The following is a 24762-nucleotide window of genomic DNA, read 5'->3' as shown; positions in this document are numbered from 1 at the left end:
CCTCCATTTTTCCTTTCACTTTCTTCGGTTTGCCTTCAAGGAAAGACGCTTCACTTCATCCCCCTTGCGATTGCATTGCCGGTATGTCTTTATGCTTCCTATAGATATTTCTGATCTATATTAGCTTAGTTTAACCAGTTGTACTCCTAGTTCAGTTACTAGCCTTCTAAATGTTATGCATAATGTACATCATGTGTAGTATGTATCTGTTCTATACCATGCACTGATTCTATGTATATCATTGTTCACAGTTTCACCGCATCAATATACCACTACGTTTAATAAAGCACAGACTCAACCACAGTCTCCTTATTGGACCCGGTATAGCGGTTTAGCTGACTGTATAGCTACGTGGGCCTGTCTCATTTAGTGAGGACAGAACAACCCGGATATTAACTGGGAAACAGAAACCTGTGAAACCCATAAAGGCAACAGGTTTCTGCTAATAACCAAGAAAAATTATCTTTCACAATTGGTGCAGAATCCAACCAGAGGAGCAGCATTTTTAGACCTAATACTATCTAATAGACCTGACAGAATAACAAATCTGCCGGTGGTCGGGCATCTAGGAAATAGCGACCACAATATTGTACAGTTTCACCTGTCTTTCACTAGGGGGACTTGTCAGGGAGTCACAAAAACACTGAACTTTAGGAAGGCAAAGTTTGACCAGCTTAGAGATGCCCTTGATCTGGTAGACTGGGACAATATCCTCAGAAATAAGAATACAGATAATAAATGGGAAATGTTTAAGAACATCCTAAATAGGCACTGTAAGCGGTTTATACCTTGTGGGAATAAAAGGACTAGAAATAGGAAAAACCCAATGTGGCTAAACAAAGAAGTAAGACAGGCAATTAACAGTAAAAAGAAAGCATTCGCACTACTAAAGCAGGATGGCACCATTGAAGCTCTAAAAAACTATAGGGAGAAAAATACTTAATCTAAAAAACTAATTAAAGCTGCCAAAAAGGAAACAGAGAAGCACATTGCTAAGGAGAGTAAAACTAATCCCAAACTGTTCTTCAACTATATCAATAGTAAAAGAATAAAAACTGAAAATGTAGGCCCCTTAAAAAATAGTGAGGAAAGAATGGTTGTAGATGACGAGGAAAAAGCTAACATATTAAACACCTTCTTCTCCACGGTATTCACGGTGGAAAATGAAATGCTAGGTGAAATCCCAAGAAACAATGAAAACCCTATATTAAGGGTCACCAATCTAACCCAAGAAGAGGTGCGAAACCGGCTAAATAAGATTAAAATAGATAAATCTCCGGGTCCGGATGGCATACACCCACGAGTACTAAGAGAACTAAGTAATGTAATAGATAAACCATTATTTCTTATTTTTAAGGACTCTATAGCGACAGGGTCTGTTCCGCAGGACTGGCGCATAGCAAATGTGGTGCCAATATTCAAAAAGGGCTCTAAAAGTGAACCTGGAAATTATAGGCCAGTAAGTCTAACCTCTATTGTTGGTAAAATATTTGAAGGGTTTCTGAGGGATGTTATTCTGGATTATCTCAATGAGAATAACTGTTTAACTCCATATCAGCATGGGTTTATGAGAAATCACTCCTGTCAAACCAATCTAATCAGTTTTTATGAAGAGGTAAGCTATAGGCTGGACCACGGTGAGTCATTGGACGTGGTATATCTCGATTTTTCCAAAGCGTTTGATACCGTGCCGCACAAGAGGTTGGTACACAAAATGAGAATGCTTGGTCTGGGGGAAAATGTGTGTAAATGGGTTAGTAACTTGCTTAGTGATAGAAAGCAGAGGGTGGTTATAAATGGTATAGTCTCTAACTGGGTCGCTGTGACCAGTTGGGTACCGCAGGGGTCGGTATTGGGACCTGTTCTCTTCAACATATTCATTAATGATCTGGTAGAAGGTTTACACAGTAAAATATCGATATTTGCAGATGATACAAAACTATGTAAAGCAGTTAATACAAGAGAAGATAGTATTCTGCTACAGATGGATCTGGATAAGTTGGAAACTTGGGCTGAAAGGTGGCAGATGAGGTTTAACAATGATAAATGTAAGGTTATACACATGGGAAGAAGGAATCAATATCACCATTACACACTGAATGGGAAACCACTGGGTAAATCTGACAGGGAGAAGGACTTGGGGATCCTAGTTAATGATAAACTTACCTGGAGCAGCCAGTGCCAGGCAGCAGCTGCCAAGGCAAACAGGATCATGGGGTGCATTAAAAGAGGTCTGGATACACATGATGAGAGCATTATACTGCCTCTGTACAAATCCCTAGTTAGACCGCACATGGAGTACTGTGTCCAGTTTTGGGCACCGATGCTCAGGAAGGATATAATGGAACTAGAGAGAGTACAAAGGAGGGCAACAAAATTAATAAAGGGGATGGGAGAACTACAATACCCAGATAGATTAGCGAAATTAGGATTATTTAGTCTAGAAAAAAGACGACTGAGGGGCGATCTAATAACCATGTATAAGTATATAAGGGGACAATACAAATATCTCGCTGAGGATCTGTTTATACCAAGGAAGGTGACGGGCACAAGGGGGCATTCTTTGCGTCTGGAGGAGAGAAGGTTTTTCCACCAACATAGAAGAGGATTCTTTACTGTTAGGGCAGTGAGAATCTGGAATTGCTTGCCTGAGGAGGTGGTGATGGCGAACTCAGTCGAGGGGTTCAAGAGAGGCCTGGATGTCTTCCTGGAGCAGAACAATATTGTATCATACAATTATTAGGTTCTGTAGAAGGACGTAGATCTGGGGATTTATTATGATGGAATATAGGCTGAACTGGATGGACAAATGTCTTTTTTCGGCCTTACTAACTATGTTACTATGACAATGCTGAAAAAACTGCAGCAGACATTTTGGTAGGCAGCAGTCCGCTATTGACCATGACGAGGGATCACTGGTGTACAATTTCCAAACAATCTTGAACGTCTTTGCCAACTTTTATTTTGTGTATCGTGAACACTGAATAAAATCTCTGGTACATGAGTAGCAGGTATAAATCATGTTAAAGAGTTATTCCCAAAACAATATGCTATCCCTGTTCCAAGTGATCGCTGGGGGTCTACAGTCCCTATCTCAGGATCGGTGGGGCGTCCAGCAGTCGGACCCCCAGCAATCAGCCAGCCATCTCCTCGCCTACTGAACTCTGAGCATCTACATAATCGGCTCCAGGGATCAGTGGGGATTCCAGCGGTCGGACCGACAGCGATCAGTGAGCTATTCACTATCCTAATGATAGCTGCGGATCTACAGTCCCTATTTCAGGATCGGTGGGGTTCCAGCATTCGGACCCACAGCGATCAGTCACATATCCCCTTATCCCTCCTAATGAATGCTGAGGACCAGTTCTAAGAATCGTGAGTCCCAGCCGTAGGACCTCCAGCGATAAGTCAGCTATTGCACTTAACTGATTGCTGGCGGACCAGAGACACAGTTTCCTGGATTATTGGAGATTCCAGTGGCAGGGCTGTGGAGTTGGTGAACCAAATTTCCAACTCCTCAATTTCCCTGACTCCGGTCTCTGACTCCCCAGCACTGCCCCCTACTGAGCATATATAAGCAGGTTGCGGGATGCAGTGATGGACAGAAGGCAGATCAAGGGTTAACAAAGGGTTTAATAAACAATAGTTACTCCTGGCAGGGAGATATGTACATAAGGAGCAAGGTTATACTTAATACAGTGAGAACTAATAGGGGGGAAGGTTTTTTATCGAACAGGGGAGAATAATACAAATAATACTCTTAACACTTTGGGCATCAGCCACGGGTGTGCTCCTGCCTGTGACCGAGGAAGTTTGGATTACGTGACAAAGAAAAAAAAAAGGGTCTGTCACAGTTCTGTGGAAAAAGTGGGGGAAACTTCCCTGGCGTTAATGGTGTCCTCCTGTGGTCCTCATGATGGCGGTGTCCTTGGGTGGTCCTGGCGATGGCGGATATAGTCTGTGGTATTATCACGGGCACCGGCCCCAACGGATGAAGGGAGGCAGGAGGAATAGTCTCTTTCCTCGATGGTGAGAGTCCCCACACTGCGGGACCCTGTGACACTGTCCAGCCACACTCTATAATGGCCAGCTCGGTCCGCTGTGCCGTACCGATGAGCGCCTGTATCCCGTACACAGACCTTCCCTCTCACGGTCAGTACTTCCGGCCGGGCGGTCATGTCAGCGTCATCGGCTGAGTCAGCAGTCTCTTAACGGACAGCGGTGTTAGCGAGGACAGCGGTGTTAGCGAGGACAGCGTTATCTGTGGTGCCTCAGCGGGTCCCCGTCGGTTGTTTCCTGTCACAGCGTCCGCTCGTCCCTGGCTCCAGTCTGCGTCGCCTCACAGCTGCTCTACTGTGACAGGACTCTCCGGCGCACACCGTTCCCACCTCAACTATTGGAGTTTCTGCACGCGCATTAACTGTCTACTTAGCCACGCCCCCTTCTCTCCAGCACAGGGACCCCCAAGCTCCCCCCTGTAGCTTAGGTGACAGAGCCGACGGTTGGCTTCTCCCCTTACACACGTACATAAAGTGCAGCACAGATTCATCTCCACTAAAAGCCGAGATCCTCCGATCAGGAACAGAACAGACATTTATAGGACATTTCATAACTTTCCCAATTTATTATGAAACCTTCTACATCACATTCTGCATTGTACTACTGAACCCAATGTATTATACAATTTAGGAGTCAGTCTGTCCGTTTTATACCGACTCCACCAAAATGAACAAAGACCCTACGGCCCCGGACCGCCGTCAGACCCCGCCGCCCCGGACCGCCGTCAGACCCCGCCGCCAGACCCCGTGGCCCCGGACCGCCGTCGGACCCCGCCGCCCCGGACCGCCGTCAGACCCCGCCGCCAGACCCCGTGGCCCCGGACCGCCGTCGGACCCCGCGGCCCCCGGACCGCCGTCGGACCCCGCGGCCCCCGGACCGCCGTCGGACCCCGCGGCCCCCGGACCGCCGTCGGACCCCGCGGCCCCCGGACCGCCGTCGGACCCCGCGGCCCCCGGACCGCCGTCGGACCCCGCGGCCCCGGACCCCGCCGCCCCAGACAGCCGTCAGACCCCGCCGCCCCGGACCGCCGTCAGACCCCGCCTCCCCGGACCGCCGTCAGACCCCGCCTCCCCGGACCGCCGTCAGACCCCGCCTCCCCGGACCGCCGTCAGACCCCGCCGCCCCGGACCGCCGTCAGACCCCGCCTCCCCGGACCGCCGTCAGACCCCGCCGCCCCGGACCGCCGTCAGACCCCGCCGCCCCGGACCCCGCCGCCCCGGACCGCCGTCAGACCCCGCCTCCCCGGACCGCCGTCAGACCCCGCCGCCCCGGACCGCCGTCAGACCCCGCCTCCCCGGACCGCCGTCGGACCCCGCCTCCCCGGACCGCCGTCAGACCCCGCCGCCCCGGACCGCCGTCAGACCCCACAGCAATCAGTTACTTCTTCATATAAATAAAGGCTAGCGGCTAGCGGAGTAACCCATTAATGGCCCCAGTGCTCGGGTTTCTTTGCAGGGCAATGGGTGCTTCAGTCAGCGGTTTGATTAGTGGCTGCCACATGTACAACCACCTGCGATTATACAGGAAATACACAAGCACCACGTCACTATGTCCACCATTATATATACACACATTGTGCTGTGATATGTCACCTGTCAGGCCCCATACATCACCGCAGCTATATACTCCATATACACTCCTTACATACCGCCTGGTACATTTCTCCCCTTACCAGTCACTCCATAGAGGTGTAACAGCCGCGGATACAGCACTGAGAGCACGGCCGGCTTCCAACCGTGTAGCCTCCAGCAGAACTGCGGCAGAAATCGGCTACGACTACATTTCCCGGCATGCAATGAGTAGACCGCGCCGCTTTCTCTATCAGAACGCTAGGACTGTGAGGACTACAAGGCCCGGCATGCACTGCTCCGCGCACCCTGCGATGACGTGTCACACTCCCATTGCAAAGCGGCAAGAAGTGCGGTTCCCGTCGTGCACCGCGGCGCAGTGTGGAGGAGAACTTGAGCCGTGTCTGCTGCAGGTTTCCCACTGGCGGCGGTGAGTACAATGTCCGGACAGTGCTGGGGCCCCGCCGGTACCGGGACACTTTACCGTGGACTCCTGGTTCATGTTGTGCAAGGGGGGATGGGAAAATGCATACATAGCAATTCCCTAAGAGAAGCTTACTGCTGCTTCCAGCACGACTGACTGTACAGCGTTTGGTTTTCCTATCAGATATTCCATAAAGGGCAATTACTTACGAAACTCCTCTCTTGGCCTGCAGTCACATCAGTCACCTGATAGCTGCAGCCAATCACTGGCTGCAGCGGTACGTGTCACCTTCGAAGGGAATTATTAGCTTTAACAATCACATGATTAATAGCCGTCACATGACCCCCGCAGGGGCGGAACTGGTGCAGTTTAGGATTTGAAGGCAATGCCAGTTTTTGTTTTTTTTAAATCCCTTTAACCCGAGTATATAATTAATAGCTCATATGTCACCCAGAATGAAGTGGGGCGCTGGGGACAGGACACCACGAGAGGCTTCCCTGCATCGCCTCATAGACTATCCTGGCATGGTACGGCCTGCACACTGCACACCAGTCCTGCCGCAGAGTGGGGCACTGGGGACCTGACACCACGGGAGACTTCCCTGCATCATCTCGTATACTATCCTGGCATGGTACGGCCTGCACACTGCACATCAGTCCTGCCGCAGAGTGGGGCACTGGGGACCAGACACCACGGGAGACTTCCCTGCATCATCTCGTATACTATCCTGGCATGGTACGGCCTGCACACTGCACACCAGTCCTGCCACAGAGTGGGGCACTGGGGACCTGACACCATGGGAGACTTCCCTGCATCATCCCGTATACTATCCTGGCATGGTACGGCCTGCACACTGCACACCAGTCCTGCCACAGAGTGGGGCACTGGGGACCAGACACCACGGGAGACTTCCCTGCATCATCTCGTATACTATCCTGGCATGGTACGGCCTGCACACTGCACATCAGTCCTGCCGCAGAGTGGGGCACTGGGGACCTGACACCACGGGAGACTTCCCTGCATCATCCCGTATACTATCCTGGCATGGTACGGCCTGCACACTGCACACCAGTCCTGCCACAGAGTGGGGCACTGGGGACCAGACACCACGGGAGACTTCCCTGCATCATCCCGTATACTATCCTGGCATGGTACGGCCTGCACACTGCACATCAGTCCTGCCGCAGAGTGGGGCACTGGGGACCTGACACCACGGGAGACTTCCCTGCATCATCCCGTATACTATCCTGGCATGGTACGGCCTGCACACTGCACACCAGTCCTGCCACAGAGTGGGGCACTGGGGACCTGACACCACGGGAGACTTCCCTGCATCATCCCGTATACTATCCTGGCATGGTACGGCCTGCACACTGCACACCAGTCCTGCCACAGAGTGGGGCACTGGGGACCAGACACCACGGGAGACTTCCCTGCATCATCTCGTATACTATCCTGGCATGGTACGGCCTGCACACTGCACATCAGTCCTGCCGCAGAGTGGGGCACTGGGGACCAGACACCACGGGAGACTTCCCTGCATCATCTCGTATACTATCCTGGCATGGTACGGCCTGCACACTGCACATCAGTCCTGCCGCAGAGTGGGGCACTGGGGACCTGACACCACGGGAGACTTCCCTGCATCATCCCGTATACTATCCTGGCATGGTACGGCCTGCACACTGCACACCAGTCCTGCCACAGAGTGGGGCACTGGGGACCAGACACCACGGGAGACTTCCCTGCATCATCCCGTATACTATCCTGGCATGGTACGGCCTGCACACTGCACATCAGTCCTGCCGCAGAGTGGGGCACTGGGGACCTGACACCACGGGAGACTTCCCTGCATCATCCCGTATACTATCCTGGAATGATACGGCCTGCACACTGCACATCAGTCCTGCCGCAGAGTGGGGCACTGGGGACCTGACACCACGGGAGACTTCCCTGCATCATCCCGTATACTATCCTGGAATGATACGGCCTGCACACTGCACATCAGTCCTGCCGCAGAGTGGGGCACTGGGGACCTGACACCACGGGAGACTTACCTGCATCATCCCGTATACTATCCTGGAATGATACGGCCTGCACACTGCACATCAGTCCTGCCACAGAGTGGGGCACTGGGGACCTGACACCACGGGAGGCTTCCCTGCATCATCCCGTATACTATCCTGGAATGATACAGCCTGCCCGCTGCACACCAGTCCTGCCACAGAGTGGGGCACTGGGGACCAGACACCACGAGAGGCTTCCCTGCATCACCCCGTGTACTATCCTGGCATGGTACGGCCTGCCCGCTGCACATCAGTCCTACCGTAGAGTGGGTATTCTGTGGTAGATCTGTCCGTTCAGTTGCTCACCAGGTTGTGGGTGCCAGCTATCCAGCACTCGCTATAAGGGAATGTGCCTCCCTGAAGAGTGAACCTACAGTGGATAAGCGACACTCAAAAAACTGAACATGAACAGCGAGTCGGCTTTGCATAGAAATGTATGTGTTCATTCTTTTGAGTGTTTAGTTCACATTTTTTCAAACAATTTTGGAGCGCATCCGCCTAAAAAAAAAAAAATAAATAATAATGTTGTGTTAACATAGCCTTACTCAACTTTATGGTGCTACTGATTGATATTAACTATTGAACTACTGCTGCAGTCTGAAGGAATACACAGAGTTGCATGCAATACTCTAGCTTGTAGCTATCATTTGGTAGTACAAAGTGACCAGTCTTTGCTATCCGCGCTGCTCACGAGAGTATTCCCATTTTAGGCTTTTTTTTTTTTTTTTTTTTTACCTCTATACTGGTTCAGAAATCTAGGCCTTTTTATTTGGTGCTCAATTTTTTGGGGGGTCTTTAGAAGGAGGTGTGGCTGACACGAATGACTGTGGGCGTGGCTGACACAAATGGCTGTTAGCGTGGCTGACATTCACTGGGGGCGTGTCTTTAGGCCACTTTGCATTACACCCCATTGGAAAGACGAGAAATATTTGCACAAAATAAAAAGGCCCTTGGAGGACGTGGCAGCGTGTACCGTTCATTGGTGAATGCTCCATAGTTGTATGCTGGATATTCCAGCCTACATGTCACAATTTGTTAGTCTATGACTGAGTAGCTAGTATGTACCCGTATGTATATGGTATAATACTTGGAGGTAATTTTGCATGGCTCTGGCAGTGCTCCTCCTGTTCCTCCTTGCACAAAGGTTGAGGTAGCGGTCCTGCTACTGGGTTGTTGCCCTCCTACGGCCCCCTCCATGTCTCCTGGTGTACTGGCCTGACTCCTGGTAGCGCCTCTGGACACTACTCTAACCAGACACAGCAAACCTTCTTGCCACAGCTCGCATTGATGTGCCATCCTGGATGAGCTGCACTACCTGAGCCACTTGTGTGGGTTGTAGAGTCAGTCTCGTGCTACCACGAGTGTGAAAGCACGAGCAACATTCAAAAGTGACCAAAACATCAGCCAGAAAGCATTGGTACTGAGATGTGGTCTGTGGTCCCCACCTGCAGAACCACTCCTTTATTGAGTGTGTCTTGATAATTGCCAATAATTTCCATTTGTTGTCTATTCCATTTGCACAACAGCATGTGAAATTGTCAAACAGTGTTGCTTCCTAAGTGGACAGTTTGATCTCACAGACGTTTGATTTACTTGGAGTTATATTCTGTTGTTTAAGTGTTCCCTTTATTTTTTGAGCAGTGTATATTAAATGTAAAAGGTGGGGCATATCTAAAGAAGAATATAATGCTGTTTGCAGGAAATGCACGGCAAGTGTTAGAAGAGCTAAGGCCAGTAATAAAGTGAGACTTGCAATGGAGACCAAAAGCAATAAAAATGATTTTGGGGATATGTCAAAAGCAAAAGAAAAGTTAAAGATGCTATAGGATTTTTACAGGATGAAAAGGGTGAAGTGGTCAAAAATGATGAGAAGGCTGAACTTTTAAATTCCTAATTTGCATCTGTAATCTCGAAGAAAGCAATTGTAACATCAACTGATCTTCACGGTGCTATCAAAGGAATAAAATAATCCACACTATCCATAAACTGAGAGATAAGGGAACATTTAGCTAATTTAAATATCCTGCTCCAGATTAATTACATCCTAGGGTACTGAAAGTTAGCAGAGGAAATTGCAGAGCCACTAGCCAGAATCTTTGAAAAATCCTGTAGAGCAGGAGAAGTCCCAGAAGATTGGTAGAACATTTGCCCTTCTCCAATCTTCAGAAAAGGAAAGAAGATGGAGCCAGGAAATTACAGACCAGCGGGCCTTGCCTTTATACCAGGAAATATCCTTGAACAAAGTATTAACCCCTTCACAACATGCGCCGTACTAGTATGGCGCATGCCGTGTCACCCCCTTTGATGTGGGCTCCGGCGGTGAGCCCACATCAAAGTCGCGACATGTTAGCTGTTTTGTACAGCTGACATGTGCGCGCAATAGCGGCAGGTGAAATCGCTATTCACCCGCCGCTATTAACCTGTTAAATGCCGCTGTCAAACGCAGACAGCGGCATTTAACCAGCGCTTCCGGCCGGGCGGCCGGAAATGATGTCATCGCCGACCCCGTCACATGATCGGGGGTTGGCGATGCATCAGGAAGGTAACCATAGAGGTCCTTGAGACCTCTATGGTTACTGATGCCGGCCTCCTGTGGTCGGCGCTCACAGCACACCTGCATTTCAGCTACATAGCAACGATCTGATGATCGCTGCTATGTAGCATAGCCTGATCGTAAAAAAAAAAAAAAAAAAATGTTTTTAAAAATATGAAAAAAATATAAAAGTTTAAATCACCCCCCATTCGCCCCATCCTAAATAAAACAATTAAAAAAAAAAAACCTACACATATTTGGTATCGCCGCATTCAGAATCGCCCGATCTATCAATACAAAAAAAAGGATTAACCTGATCGCTAAACAGCGTAGCGAGAAAAAAATCCAAAACGCCAGAATTACGTTTTTTTTGTCGCCGTGACATAGCATTAAAATGCAATAACGGGCGATCAAAAGAACGTATCTGCACCGAAGTGGTACCATTAAAAACGTCAGCTCGGCATGCAAAAAATGAGCCCTCACTCGACCCCAGATCATGAAAAATGGAGACGCTTCGGGTATCGGAAAATGGCACTTTTTTTTTTTTTTTTTAAGCAAAGTTTTGAATTTTTTTTCACCACTTGGATAACAAATAACCTAGACATGTTAGATGTCTATGAGCTCGTAATGACCTAGAGAATCAAAATGGCTGGTTAGTTTTAGCATTTAATGAACCTAGCAAAAAAGCCAAGCAAAAAACATGTGTGGGATTGCACTTTTTTTGCAATTTCACCGCACTTGGAATTTTTTTCCCGTTTTCTAGTAAAAGACATGGTAAAACCAATGGTGTCGTTCAAAAGTACAACTCGTCCCGCAAAAAATAAGCCCTCACATGACCATATTGACGGAAAAATAAAAAAGTTATGGCTCTGGGAAGGAGGGAAGTGAAAAATGAAAACGCAAAAACGAAAAAGGGCCGCGACTTGAAGGGGTTAAACAGCATGTATGTAAATACTTGGATAAGAGTACAATAATTAACCAGAGCCATCATAGGTTTGTAGCAAACTAGTCATGCCAGACTAATCCAAATTCCTTCTATGATGGAATCAATGACTTTGTGGATCACGGACATGTGGTAGATACAGTATCTCTCGACTTCAAAGCATTTGATAAAGTATCTCCGTGATCGTGCTCAAAGAGTGATAAATGGTTACTCATCCAATTGGAAGAGTATTTCAAGTGGAGTGCCACAAGGCTCTGTCCCGGCTCTAGTGGTGTTCAACATTTTCATAAAAAATCTAGATAGGGGAACTGAAGGTAAACTGACAAATTTGCAGACTATGCAAAGCTAGGAGGGATAGCTAACACTAGAGAAGACAGGATTCAGAAGGATCTAGATGAGCTTGAACAATGGGCAACGACTATTAGAATGGTATATAATAATGAGAAATGCAAGATCTACCTCTGGGCAATAAAGACAAAAATTACATCTACAGAATGGGAGAATAGAACTATGCAACAGCACGTGTGAAAAAGACTTGGGTATACTAATAGATCACAGACTGCACATGAGTCATCATTGTGATGCTGCAGCAAAAAAGGCAAGCACAGTTCTAGGATGTATTAAGAGTAGAGATGAGCAAATTTTTTCGGGTCCCTGCTTCTTTGGCAAGCTATAGCGCTTACCGAATAAACTGCAGAGGGAACCCGGATACCTGGAGTGCGCTGGCTGATCAGCTGTCCGACTCAACAGCTGCATGTGTCATGGCTGTGTCAGTCTCCCGAGATAAGAAAAACAAGTTAGATTATACTCACCTGGGGGCGGTCCGGTCCCATGGGTGTCGCGGTCTGGGTCCAGCGCCTCCCATCTTCATACGATGACGTCCCCTTCCTTGCTTCTGTCGCGGCTCCTGCGCAGGCGTACTTTGTCTGCCCTGTTGAGGACAGAGTTTGCAAAGTACTGCAGTGCGCAGCGATGGGAAAGGTCCGAGAAGCTGGATCGTGACGCCCATCGGACCGGACTCTCAGGTTACATCGGGGGCTTGCCTTCAGCATTACAGAATGCTGTAGATAAGCCCATGATGGCGGTGGCCGAAGCTTATATACGAAAAAGTAGGTGACAGATTGCCTTTAACAGAAAGGGATTTCCCAAACTGACAACGGTTGTAGTAATATGAAGACCCAGGAACCCAGGATCATTTTGTTATGTATGCCCAGCAGATGCTTTACCTGCACAGCTTTACCTAATGTGAAATAAGATTTGTGGGTTAATTATGCGATGGATGGATATAATTTCTCTGTTTTTCTTTTTTTTTATTTTCAGGGCTCTTAGCTTCCACTGAAATAAAGTTATTGAAACCCTTCTCTTTGAGTAAAAAGGTAGGTTTGTGTGCAACGTTATATTTTTTTCATTTATGAATATTTCTTGTCTTTTACCCCTAAACTCCAAAATACATATATACGGTAATTGGTTATCTGACATTTTTGACATCACACATTTATTACAACAGTTTTATACTTCTTCTTTTTTTTTTCTTTTTTTTTTTCAATAACCTTTTTCCGAATACAGTTATTGCAATAATTGGACTAGGACGTCCCCTAATGAGTTTGGCAGAGAGCTGATTTACTAAGAAAAGTGTTGTCTAGCCGCTGCAGGCTTAAATAGGTTGTCCACTACTTTAGCATTCATGAGCTAGCCTTAGTATAGGTCATTAATGTCTGATTAGTCGAGGTCCGGCACACTCACCGATCAGTTGTTCCTGGTGGCGGTTGGCGGTGGCTGCCTGTGGGAAATGATCACTTACGAATCTGGCCATCTTCTGATATTGATCACGACTGGCTTCTACACTCCCTCACCACATTGATTTGAATATGAGACCAATTAGAACCCTACCACGGCCACTATCAAAAGACGGCCAGCTCCTCAAATGAGGAGTGTCAGATGTCGGACCCTGACCGATCAGACATTGATGACCTACCTAAGGATACCTCTTTAATGTAGGATGACGTGACTGTTCAAATGGCAACGAATTATACAGAGCTGCTGTCCAATGTAGGAGGGGTGGAGATAGAAGTGTAGGGAATTCTGAGTACATCATCACGAAGTCCCATGAGTATTGGACATTTCTTCCCCCTATTTCTGTGACTTATTCACATGCGTGTTATTTGGTGACAGCACTGAAAATGATAGAGGGATTTTCCTGCTTTGCATTTCTAATATCAAGTGTAGCTACACCTACCAGAGCACACAAACATATTTAGTAGCATTTACAATAAATATTTTCTTTTTCTTGGCCTACAGGATGCCAGCATGCATGGTGAAGGGTTGTCCCTCTGGTGGGCGACATCATGAAGAAGGTGTTACGCTTCACGTATTTCCCAAGAACAAAGAGATGATCAAATGCTGGCTGGCACAAACCGGACAGAATTTCGGTGATCTAGATGAATTTGCAGAGAAAGTACTTGAAGGAAAAAAATCAGACAAATATCGAATGTGCTCTAAGCATTTCTCTCCAGGCTCCTATATCATAGCTGAAGGCTGGAGAAAAGCTTTAAGAAAAGATGCCATCCCCACCATCTTTGATATCATCCCATCCCCAGCTCTCCCATCCTTTCAGAAGCGACCATTCAAGAGACAGAGGCTAGAAGATTCAGTTACCCCAATGCTGATGACGGTTTATGAAGCTCCTGGTCCTTCTTCTGGTTTTTGTTATCATTGTGGGCAAAGGATTCTTGCAAATACCACAATGAGATCTATTGGGGTGGGAACTGATTTCTATGTGTGGAGGAAGGATTGTTTTACCCAGTCAGACCCCAAAATGGGCTGCAGAAATGTATCTACAGAAACAAAACTGAAAAAGTATCACAAGCGAGTACAATGTAGGATACGAGTGAAAACCTCGAACTCTGATTTTTCACCGATTCCTCTTGAAAACTCTGTAGATGAAGGTTCTCCTGTGTTACAGTATGTTGTTCCATCAGATGATTATCAAACCCACATCTCCGAATCTGAAAGTCAAACTAATGACAGTGGACCTGAATACACAGATGGAGGAGTATCTCCCACTCCAGATGTCTTCCAGTTTACATCTGAAACTTCTTTATCAATGGATACTGACTCTAGTCATTTCAGCAACAAACATGAAATTGACTCCACCTTCCATCCCTCCAAAGAGTTTTCCATGGAGCCCGAAGAAATGTATAACTGTGATCCAGATCTGCGTGAAGCTGGCCTTACGTCCGACTGCTCAATCCGAAGCGATCCCATAAAGGAACAGAAATTCATGGTATTTGAAAGCTGTCTTGATGCCCTGATCTATAAAGTACCTTGTCAATATCAAGGACGATGTTGGAAAGCAATAAGAAAAATAGAGAAAAAAAGGATTGGGTCTTTTATAAGCATCTATGTAACATGTGTAGACAGTCACTGCTACTGTCTATGGGAAAGCCAACCCAAAATTGGGCATGTGCCAGTAGGAAATCTCCTTCTGTCTTCTGCAGTATTGTGCAGTGGATCATCTTTCATGAAGACCCAGCACTTATTCGGTTTGCTGGGACTTTTGAACATCAGTAAAGTCACATATTTTAAGAACCAGGTACAATATTTATTTCCCTCTATAAATCAAAAGTGGGAAGAAGAGCAGAGAAAAAACTTCAAAATGTTGGCGGCAAATCCTGTGTGTTTGACTGGTGACAGCAAATATTATCTCCCCAGTGACGGCACTAAATATTGTGTATACACCATGATGGATGCACTATCTAAAAAGATGATTGGCTTTCATATTGAACGAGTAAGGGCCGCAGTGCCATCTTCCTGTTTGGAAAAACAAGCTTGCAAAAAGGTCCTTCGGAACCTGCTTGATCAAAAACTGCATGTGAAGATGGTATGCACAGCACGTCGCGTTGGTATAAGAAAAATGATAAAACGGGAATTTTGTACTATTATTCATCAAGTTGATGCTTGGCAGTTGGCCAAGTCTGTGGGTAAAAAAATAGAGCGAGCAAGTCGTAAAAAGAATTGTTCGGCTTTATCATCATGGGTCAGTCCCATCATGTCACACCTTTGGTGGTGCGCCAGAACCTGCGATGAGAAACCAGATGTCTTAGTGCAGAAATGGAATTCTCTATTGCATCATGTAGTGAACACACATTCATGGCAAGCAGGGAATGGATATGAACATTGCCGGCATGATCACATCCCACTGGATGTCTGTTTGCGTCGAAAATGGCTCTGTAAGGGAGGCAAAGCGCACAACTACCTTAAGACAATAGTGCTCAATAAAAGGCTTCAGCAAGACCTCAGACATCTGTGTCAGTTGTGCAACAGCGCTGAGCTTGAGGTCTACCATGGTGCTACTTCAAAATACCAACCCAAAAGAGACCCCTTTTTTGTTGAAGACTTGGTGGCAAGAACCCAGTTAGCGATATTGGATCACAACAACAATGTTAAGCGTGTACAGGCGATGGTGATGCGCGGAACTAACACATGTGAGCCTTTGTATACCCCAAGGATTTGTAATGTAGAGAACAATGCACGAAAACACTGGTTTCGGAGAGCGCTGTACGAGGCGAGCAACCATGAATTTTTGTTTGCAATTATGAGAGATGTCTTAGTGTTCGCAAGTGGAAGTCAGCACACAGACGTCCCTATTGTGGTTAGAACTTAGCTTCCTTGCCAAAACAAAGCCATTCAGATCTGACTGAGTCATATTGAAGGACCCGTTATATTCACTTTACAGCTTTTGTACTGTTTTTATTTCTATTTTTTTATTAATTAACTTTGTTTATTACAGTTGGTCAATGCAAACCTGTCATGATGACCAGAAATACTATTTATCTGCAGATATGAGAGTAATCTGAAAGTAAATAACATTAAAATCCTGACTGCCTTACCGTAAGTGCGGATACAGGGAGGAAATGAACTTTTGTTCACCCTGTGACCACTTATTTACAGTTATATGGGTGATGCAGGCAGCAATTACAGTCGCCGCTTACTTCACAGAGTATAACCAACAAGAAAAGAATAGCATGCACAAAAGAAGGGATCACCGCAAATAGTAGCAAAACATAACAATTTTATTATAACACCACACATAAACACTACAAAAATCATAAAAACAGTTAAAATTGCACAACAAAGTACAAAGATGAATGAAAACCAGACCCAAAATAAGGTCAACCACGGTGCCCCCCTAAAAATATATATGCAAGAAGCTGCCTAATCTATCGATGCATGCAAGGGATACAAAAAAAGGGATGGTGACTCCCTCATACAACCAGACCCCTATGGAGCCCTATGAAGAACAACCTGAACAAGGTGAGGTAACCCATACAACCTGATAGAATAAGGCAGGTGTCCAAGGCAGCATTCCTGGCAATAATAACATAGTGATAATGGCAGATGGCAATAGAGAAGGGGGAATGACACTGGGCACAGAAGCCCAACGCGTGTCGCCAGTAAAACTGGCTTCTTCAGGGGCAGTACTATTAGTGAGTATGGTGTGTGGTTAAATACCTTCATGTAAATGAGCAGAGTCGTGACAGCTGGAGACCAGGGGTGATCAGGAGAACTGCACATGCCGCCCGGCCGGAAGTAACCAGGACGCCGGCGGCTGCGCAGTGCGGGGGCTCCAACAGCGCTGCGCCCGCACAAGGCAAGTGCGCACGCGCCGAACCGACGCGCGCACAACGAGCACAGCAGGCCCAGCACAGCAGGGGACACCTCGCATAAAGCCCCGCCCACCGCTACCTACGTAGTAAGCTCAAGGGAGAGGGAACCTCCCGTCCCAAGGAGACCGCCCGTGGCCCAACGCGCATGCCCAGGCCGGCAACATGGGCCAGGGGCGGACGCCGAGAAGACAGGAGAGACAGTATACAACAAGTGGAAGCAGGGGGAGGCTGGGCACTAAAAGGACAGGGGAACTGCACACAGGGCCATGCTGAAGTACATTTACTAGGGAACAAGGGCAGTGGTCAAATATATACATATATACAAAGAAGTCACCACTGCCCAGACAAAGAAATATACATATATATGTATATGACAATAATAAAGAACAAGTGTCACAAGAACTGATTACACTTTAGTCAAAAGACGATCACAACACAGTTAACATACAGTCTAAGGCAGGTATAGATGAAGAAGAGCATACGAACAAATATATACATATACATATTTACATTCAAAGAGTGTCGCAAGGGTCAGCATAGAAGAACATATATATATATACATCCATATTTCCTTCCCCTAACTACCAAAGAGAATATGCGGTGCAAACCCCTTGTACAATATTTGTTAGATATAGACCTATCATTGTATAAAGAAAAACCATGGTTTTCCACGGATAGAAACTAGTTCATCCGTATACTACATCTAAAACCAATAGGTATTTGTTCCTAGACCGGAAAGGAAGGAATGGTCACATGAATACAGAAAATACAAAACAATATACAAACGATAAGACATGCAAGAAGTCATTGCAAGCATATTAGTCAACAACCAGAATATTAAAGTTGTTTATAATAACCAGTGAAAAGTAGTTCCTCATTTAGTCCATGTGGGGTAAGAGAGTTCAAATTGTGAATCCATTTGGATTCACATCTCAACAAACTCCTGACCATATCTCCGCCACGGATGTTTTGTGAGATAGCCTCCAGTCCAATGACCCTAAGTCCCCTTGTCCGTCCCTCATGAAAATCCAAAAAATGAGCAGCTACCGATGTGATTCCCCTGTCCCTCTCACGATCCCTTGCTGCCATAGCGATATTTGAAAGATGCTGCTGCGTTCTTCTTCGCAACATCTGCGTAGTCTGTCCCACATAGATCTTCGGACACTCGCAAATTAGAGCATAAACGAGTAAACGGGTCTTGCAGTTGTAAAAGGCTTTTTTCGGCGTAATCTGAAAGGGAGAAGCAGTTAGCGAGAGGCCATCCTGTGCCACCATAAACTGGCAAACGTTGCACCCACCACATGGAAAAGTTCCAAAAATTCTTATTCCCCTATTTAGTCTTGATGTGGGGCGTGTATAGTGACTATGGCAGAGCAGATCTTTAAGGTTTTTTGCCCGTCGGGCTATCAATTTGGGGGTAGCAGAAATATAAGGAACCAATTTTGGTTCACTCAATAAGGTACCCCAACTGCGGTCCAAAACCCTATAAATGTCCTGCCATTGATTATTAAAGGTGGTTACAATACCAAGAGGTGCATTTGACTCACGTGTCCGTCTCTGAAGTAAATCCGGGCGTGGACTGATACGGGCCCTCTGAAATGCGGAAGAGATTATCTTTTTCGGGTAACCACGGCGCCTGAAGCGGTCTGTAAGTGTCTTAGCTTCATGATGAAAGTCAGACGTCAAACTACAATTCCTCTTAAGGCGCAAGAATTGGCCAGTGGGGATCCCGTTCTTGAGGTGCCTAGGATGGAAACTAGAATAGTGTAATAGACTATTCGTCGCAGTTGGCTTACGAAATAAGGTAGTGACGACATTGGAACCTACCAAGCTGATTTTTAGGTCGAGGAACTCCACCGAGGTATAAGATATACATGACGTAAGTCGGATGTTACAAGAGTTGTCATTCAGGTCTGCAATAAACTGGTTGCAGTCCTCCTCGGTGCCTGTCCAAAACATCACAATGTCGTCAATAAATCGAAGCCACTTGAGGCACTTCTCCCCAAAAGCCACATGCTCATACACAACCGACTCCTCCCACCATCCTAAGAAGAGGTTCGCGTATGAGGGTGCACACCGTGCCCCCATAGCGGTCCCCTTAATTTGTCTATAAAAACACCTGTCAAAGACAAAGTAGTTTTTATCGAGGACAAAGAGCAAAAGGTCAAGTAGAAATTGATCATGCTCCCTGTCCCCTGTGGTATTACGATCAAGAAAAAAGGAAACCGCTTTCAATCCCACATCATGATTAATATTGGTGTATAAGGACTCGACATCTAAAGTAATTACTAATGTGCCTGGTGGTACACAAAGATCTTGAAGTAATTGGATAAGATGTGTCGAGTCCCTAAGGTGGGATTTGAGTTTCATGGCCAAAGGTTGTAAAAAGAAGTCCACGTAAATACATGGCTTCTCAAATAGACCATTGATGCCAGAAACTATAGGCCTACCTGGGGGATCTACCAATGATTTGTGCACCTTCGGGAGAAGATAGAACGTCGGTATAACAGGGAATTCCGTGGTAAGAAAATCTACCTCTTTTTTTACTCAGAGTGCCACGACCCGCTGCCTGTCCAATAAGGTGGTCCAATTTTCTTTTGAAAAAGTCCGTAGGATCCGCTGGGAGGCGTACATAACATGTAGAATCTCCCAATTGGCGTCCAGCCTCCTGTAAATAAAGAGAGTTAGGCCACAAAACAATATTTCCTCCCTTGTCCGCCTCTTGAACAAGGAACTCTTGATTTTTCTGCAAGTCCCAGAGTGCCCTGCGCTCAGATGGATTAAGATTATTATTTCTATTACCATCGGACCGAAGTGCCCGGATCTCCCTGCAGGTTTGATTGAAAAAAATCTGGACTGCCGTAAAAAGGGCGAAGGAAGGCGTGGCCTGTGACGGAAGTCTGCCGCCAAAACGTTTTCTTGTGCATGTCGTTTCATTTTCCTGAAGAAGGTCCATAAGGTCTCTAAGGACCTGCCGTTCGTCGTCCAATTCAACAGCACAATTTGCTACTATTTGCGGTGATCCCTTCTTTTGTGCATGCTATTCTTTTCTTGTTGGTTATACTATGTTCCTGTAGCATGTTGAAGGTGATCCCGGGCGGCGGTGCCTGCCTCTACTTTGTTGTTCATACAAGACTTTTTTGAGGGCCTGGTGGTTCCTCGTTTCTTGGTGTGTGGCACGCCGTGTTTAAATAGTTATTCTTTAGCTTATATATATATTTTTCTTGATAATTTTTCCTTATTATTATTTATGGATTTGCAGACCAGAGAGACGGCTTGGAGCCAGAGGGCTCAGGGGATTTTTGATAATGGAGGTGATTGTGCTGTTGAATTGGCTAGCAATGATGATGGCTTTTCTAAGGTCACCAATGATTTGACTAATTTGCATAAAAACTTAACTAAAGTTTGGTGGAACATTAGAAGTCTGGAGGAGTATAGGGCCACGGGACTTGTTCCTCGTGGCCTTAGAGTTCAGATATTTCCTGCATGGGAGGTCGATGCATCATTTCAAAGTACTTGGGAGGCAGGTTTAGTGAAATGTTCATCCATTTTAATAGATATGTTGATAGCCCATGACCAAACCCTTCTAGTTAAACTTAAAGATGATATTAAAAAATAGAGAAACTACACTTGCCACTTTTGAGGTTTCCTCAGTGGCCACGTTTAAGCAACAGCTTAAAAATACAATTGATAAGTTTGAGAAAGAAATCACAGAGGGTAAACGACACAAATTCTATAGAGACAAGACGGACTTTTCAAGTGGCCGAGCCTATAGATGGGGACACCGCGGCAATAAAAGAACAGCACCTCCTGAGAGAACCACTCAGACGAATATTAATAATAGATTGGAAGTTTCCTCTAGCGATTTTTTATCGTCAGATCCAAGCGATCTAGAAGGGGCTGTAGGCGGGGCAGACGTAAGACCGAGAGGCACAACGGCAAAGAAACGCACCAGGGGATTCAAGAACTTGTCCCCGGCATACAAGCGGGAGACGAGAAACAATTACAGGAAACGTTAGGCCTAGTACCCTGTCCCTCTCTGGAGCAACAGAATCTACATGATGACCCGGGTAATTTACAGATAATTAATTTGTCTACATATACATTGACCCCAGTAGAAAAACAAGTTTTGAGAAAGGGTATTTCCTTTGCTCCAATGAACACCTTGGATAAATTTACCCTGGTGAAGGACGTTTATTTATTTTGTCGTCAACTAACGTTTAAACTTTTGTACCATCATCCCTCATCAGTAGATGCGCTCCCGGACGACGAACGGCAGGTCCTTAGAGACCTTATGGACCTTCTTCAGGAAAATGAAACGACATGCACAAGAAAACGTTTTGGTGGCAGACTTCCGTCACAGGCCACGCCTTCCTTCGCCCTTTTTCCGGCAGTCCAGATTTTTTTCAATCAAACCTGCAGGGAGATCCGGGCACTTCGGTCCGATGGTAATAGAAATAATAATCTTAATCCATCTGAGCGCAGGGCACTCTGGGACTTGCAGAAAAATCAAGAGTTCCTTGTTCAAGAGGCGGACAAGGGAGGAAATATTGTTTTGTGGCCTAACTCTCTTTATTTACAGGAGGCTGGACGCCAATTGGGAGATTCTACATGTTATGTACGCCTCCCAGCGGATCCTACGGACTTTTTCAAAAGAAAATTGGACCACCTTATTGGACAGGCAGCGGGTCGTGGCACTCTGAGTAAAAAAAGAGGTAGATTTTCTTACCACGGAATTCCCTGTTATACCGACGTTCTATCTTCTCCCGAAGGTGCACAAATCATTGGTAGATCCCCCAGGTAGGCCTATAGTTTCTGGCATCAATGGTCTATTTGAGAAGCCATGTATTTACGTGGACTTCTTTTTACAACCTTTGGCCATGAAACTCAAATCCCACCTTAGGGACTCGACACATCTTATCCAATTACTTCAAGATCTTTGTGTACCACCAGGCACATTAGTAATTACTTTAGATGTCGAGTCCTTATACACCAATATTAATCATGATGTGGGATTGAAAGCGGTTTCCTTTTTTCTTGATCGTAATACCACAGGGGACAGGGAGCATGATCAATTTCTACTTGACCTTTTGCTCTTTGTCCTCGATAAAAACTACTTTGTCTTTGACAGGTGTTTTTATAGACAAATTAAGGGGACCGCTATGGGGGCACGGTGTGCACCCTCATACGCGAACCTCTTCTTAGGATGGTGGGAGGAGTCGGTTGTGTATGAGCATGTGGCTTTTGGGGAGAAGTGCCTCAAGTGGCTTCGATTTATTGACGACATTGTGATGTTTTGGACAGGCACCGAGGAGGACTGCAACCAGTTTATTGCAGACCTGAATGACAACTCTTGTAACATCCGACTTACGTCATGTATATCTTATACCTCGGTGGAGTTCCTCGACCTAAAAATCAGCTTGGTAGGTTCCAATGTCGTCACTACCTTATTTCGTAAGCCAACTGCGACGAATAGTCTATTACACTATTCTAGTTTCCATCCTAGGCACCTCAAGAACGGGATCCCCACTGGCCAATTCTTGCGCCTTAAGAGGAATTGTAGTTTGACGTCTGACTTTCATCATGAAGCTAAGACACTTACAGACCGCTTCAGGCGCCGTGGTTACCCGAAAAAGAATCTCTTCCGCATTTCAGAGGGCCCGTATCAGTCCACGCCCGGATTTACTTCAGAGACGGACACGTGAGTCAAATGCACCTCTTGGTATTGTAACCACCTTTAATAATCAATGGCAGGACATTTATAGGGTTTTGGACCGCAGTTGGGGTACCTTATTGAGTGAACCAAAATTGGTTCCTTATATTTCTGCTACCCCCAAATTGATAGCCCGACGGGCAAAAAACCTTAAAGATCTGCTCTGCCATAGTCACTATACACGCCCCACATCAAGACTAAATAGGGGAATAAGAATTTTTGGAACTTTTCCATGTGGTGGGTGCAACGTTTGCCAGTTTATGGTGGCACAGGATGGCCTCTCGCTAACTGCTTCTCCCTTTCAGATTACGCCGAAAAAAGCCTTTTACAACTGCAAGACCCGTTTACTCGTTTATGCTCTAATTTGCGAGTGTCCGAAGATCTATGTGGGACAGACTACGCAGATGTTGCGAAGAAGAACGCAGCAGCATCTTTCAAATATCGCTATGGCAGCAAGGGATCGTGAGAGGGACAGGGGAATCACATCGGTAGCTGCTCATTTTTTGGATTTTCATGAGGGACGGACAAGGGGACTTAGGGTCATTGGACTGGAGGCTATCTCACAAAACATCCGTGGCGGAGATATGGTCAGGAGTTTGTTGAGATGTGAATCCAAATGGATTCACAATTTGAACTCTCTTACCCCACATGGACTAAATGAGGAACTACTTTTCACTGGTTATTATAAACAACTTTAATATTCTGGTTGTTGACTAATATGCTTGCAATGACTTCTTGCATGTCTTATCGTTTGTATATTGTTTTGTATTTTCTGTATTCATGTGACCATTCCTTCCTTTCCGGTCTAGGAACAAATACCTATTGGTTTTAGATGTAGTATACGGATGAACTAGTTTCTATCCGTGGAAAACCATGGTTTTTCTTTATACAATGATAGGTCTATATCTAACAAATATTGTACAAGGGGTTTGCACCGCATATTCTCTTTGGTAGTTAGGGGAAGGAAATATGGATGTATATATATATATGTTCTTCTATGCTGACCCTTGCGACACTCTTTGAATGTAAATATGTATATGTATATATTTGTTCGTATGCTCTTCTTCATCTATACCTGCCTTAGACTGTATGTTAACTGTGTTGTGATCGTCTTTTGACTAAAGTGTAATCAGTTCTTGTGACACTTGTTCTTTATTATTGTCATATACATATATATGTATATTTCTTTGTCTGGGCAGTGGTGACTTCTTTGTATATATGTATATATTTGACCACTGCCCTTGTTCCCTAGTAAATGTACTTCAGCATGGCCCTGTGTGCAGTTCCCCTGTCCTTTTAGTGCCCAGCCTCCCCCTGCTTCCACTTGTTGTATACTGTCTCTCCTGTCTTCTCGGCGTCCGCCCCTGGCCCATGTTGCCGGCCTGGGCATGCGCGTTGGGCCACGGGCGGTCTCCTTGGGACGGGAGGTTCCCTCTCCCTTGAGCTTACTACGTAGGTAGCGGTGGGCGGGGCTTTATGCGAGGTGTCCCCTGCTGTGCTCGTTGTGCGCGCGTCGGTTCGGCGCGTGCGCACTTGCCTTGTGCGGGCGCAGCGCTGTTGGAGCCCCCGCACTGCGCAGCCGCCGGCGTCCTGGTTACTTCCGGCCGGGCGGCATGTGCAGTTCTCCTGATCACCCCTGGTCTCCAGCTGTCACGACTCTGCTCATTTACATGAAGGTATTTAACCACACACCATACTCACTAATAGTACTGCCCTTGAAGAAGCCAGTTTTACTGGCGACACGCGTTGGGCTTCTGTGCCCAGTGTCATTCCCCCTTCTCTATTGCCAT

At 46.3% G+C, this 24762-nt stretch overlaps 3 protein-coding genes and 2 long non-coding RNA genes across 5 annotated transcripts in view; 3 read left to right on the top strand and 2 right to left on the bottom strand.

Annotated features, from left to right (window-relative positions):
• Nucleotides 1-5853, bottom strand: part of NFXL1 (nuclear transcription factor, X-box binding like 1) — a 202031-nt gene extending 196178 nt beyond the window's left edge. Inside the window, exon 1 of the mRNA XM_069744506.1 lies at nucleotides 5732-5853. The gene's annotated coding sequence lies outside the window, so the exon portion shown is untranslated. The remainder of the gene's footprint in view (nucleotides 1-5731) is intronic.
• LOC138656879 (cuticle collagen 34-like) lies at nucleotides 4726-5463 on the top strand. The gene has a single exon (XM_069744209.1). It carries the CDS (start codon nucleotides 4726-4728, stop codon nucleotides 5461-5463), a length of 738 nt encoding a protein of 245 aa, XP_069600310.1.
• A 132-nt stretch (nucleotides 5854-5985) lies between the features above and the next one.
• On the top strand, nucleotides 5986-16401 carry LOC138657028 (uncharacterized). Its single transcript, XM_069744505.1, has 3 exons — nucleotides 5986-6057; nucleotides 12914-12969; nucleotides 13892-16401. The coding sequence occupies exon 3, from the start codon at nucleotides 13893-13895 to the stop codon at nucleotides 16254-16256; it is 2364 nt and encodes a 787-aa protein (XP_069600606.1). The 5' UTR covers nucleotides 5986-6057; nucleotides 12914-12969; nucleotide 13892; the 3' UTR covers nucleotides 16257-16401.
• Nucleotides 16402-17659: 1258 nt separating this feature from the next.
• LOC138657029 (uncharacterized) lies at nucleotides 17660-19207 on the bottom strand. Its single transcript, XR_011316998.1, has 2 exons — nucleotides 18807-19207; nucleotides 17660-18489 (listed from the first exon to the last, which is right to left on the bottom strand). It is a non-coding gene; the product is annotated as an uncharacterized lncRNA (long non-coding RNA).
• Nucleotides 19208-22930: 3723 nt separating this feature from the next.
• On the top strand, nucleotides 22931-24107 carry LOC138657027 (uncharacterized). The gene is made up of 2 exons (XR_011316997.1): nucleotides 22931-22960; nucleotides 23278-24107. It is a non-coding gene; the product is annotated as an uncharacterized lncRNA (long non-coding RNA).
• Nucleotides 24108-24762: the final 655 nt, after the last annotated feature.

The sequence above is a fragment of the Ranitomeya imitator genome, chromosome 1, assembly GCF_032444005.1.
Source record: "Ranitomeya imitator isolate aRanImi1 chromosome 1, aRanImi1.pri, whole genome shotgun sequence".
Taxonomy (NCBI): Eukaryota; Metazoa; Chordata; class Amphibia; order Anura; family Dendrobatidae; genus Ranitomeya; species Ranitomeya imitator.
Note: the sequence above shows the minus strand (reverse complement) of the source record. Positions and strands in the feature narration are given on the sequence as shown.

Bases quoted from the DNA above. Each gene is read 5' to 3' on its own strand.
- LOC138656879 (XM_069744209.1), top strand. From the start codon at position 4,726: ATGAACAAAGACCCTACGGCCCCGGACCGCCGTCAGACCCCGCCGCCC.
- LOC138657028 (XM_069744505.1), top strand. From the start codon at position 13,893: ATGCCAGCATGCATGGTGAAGGGTTGTCCCTCTGGTGGGCGACATCAT.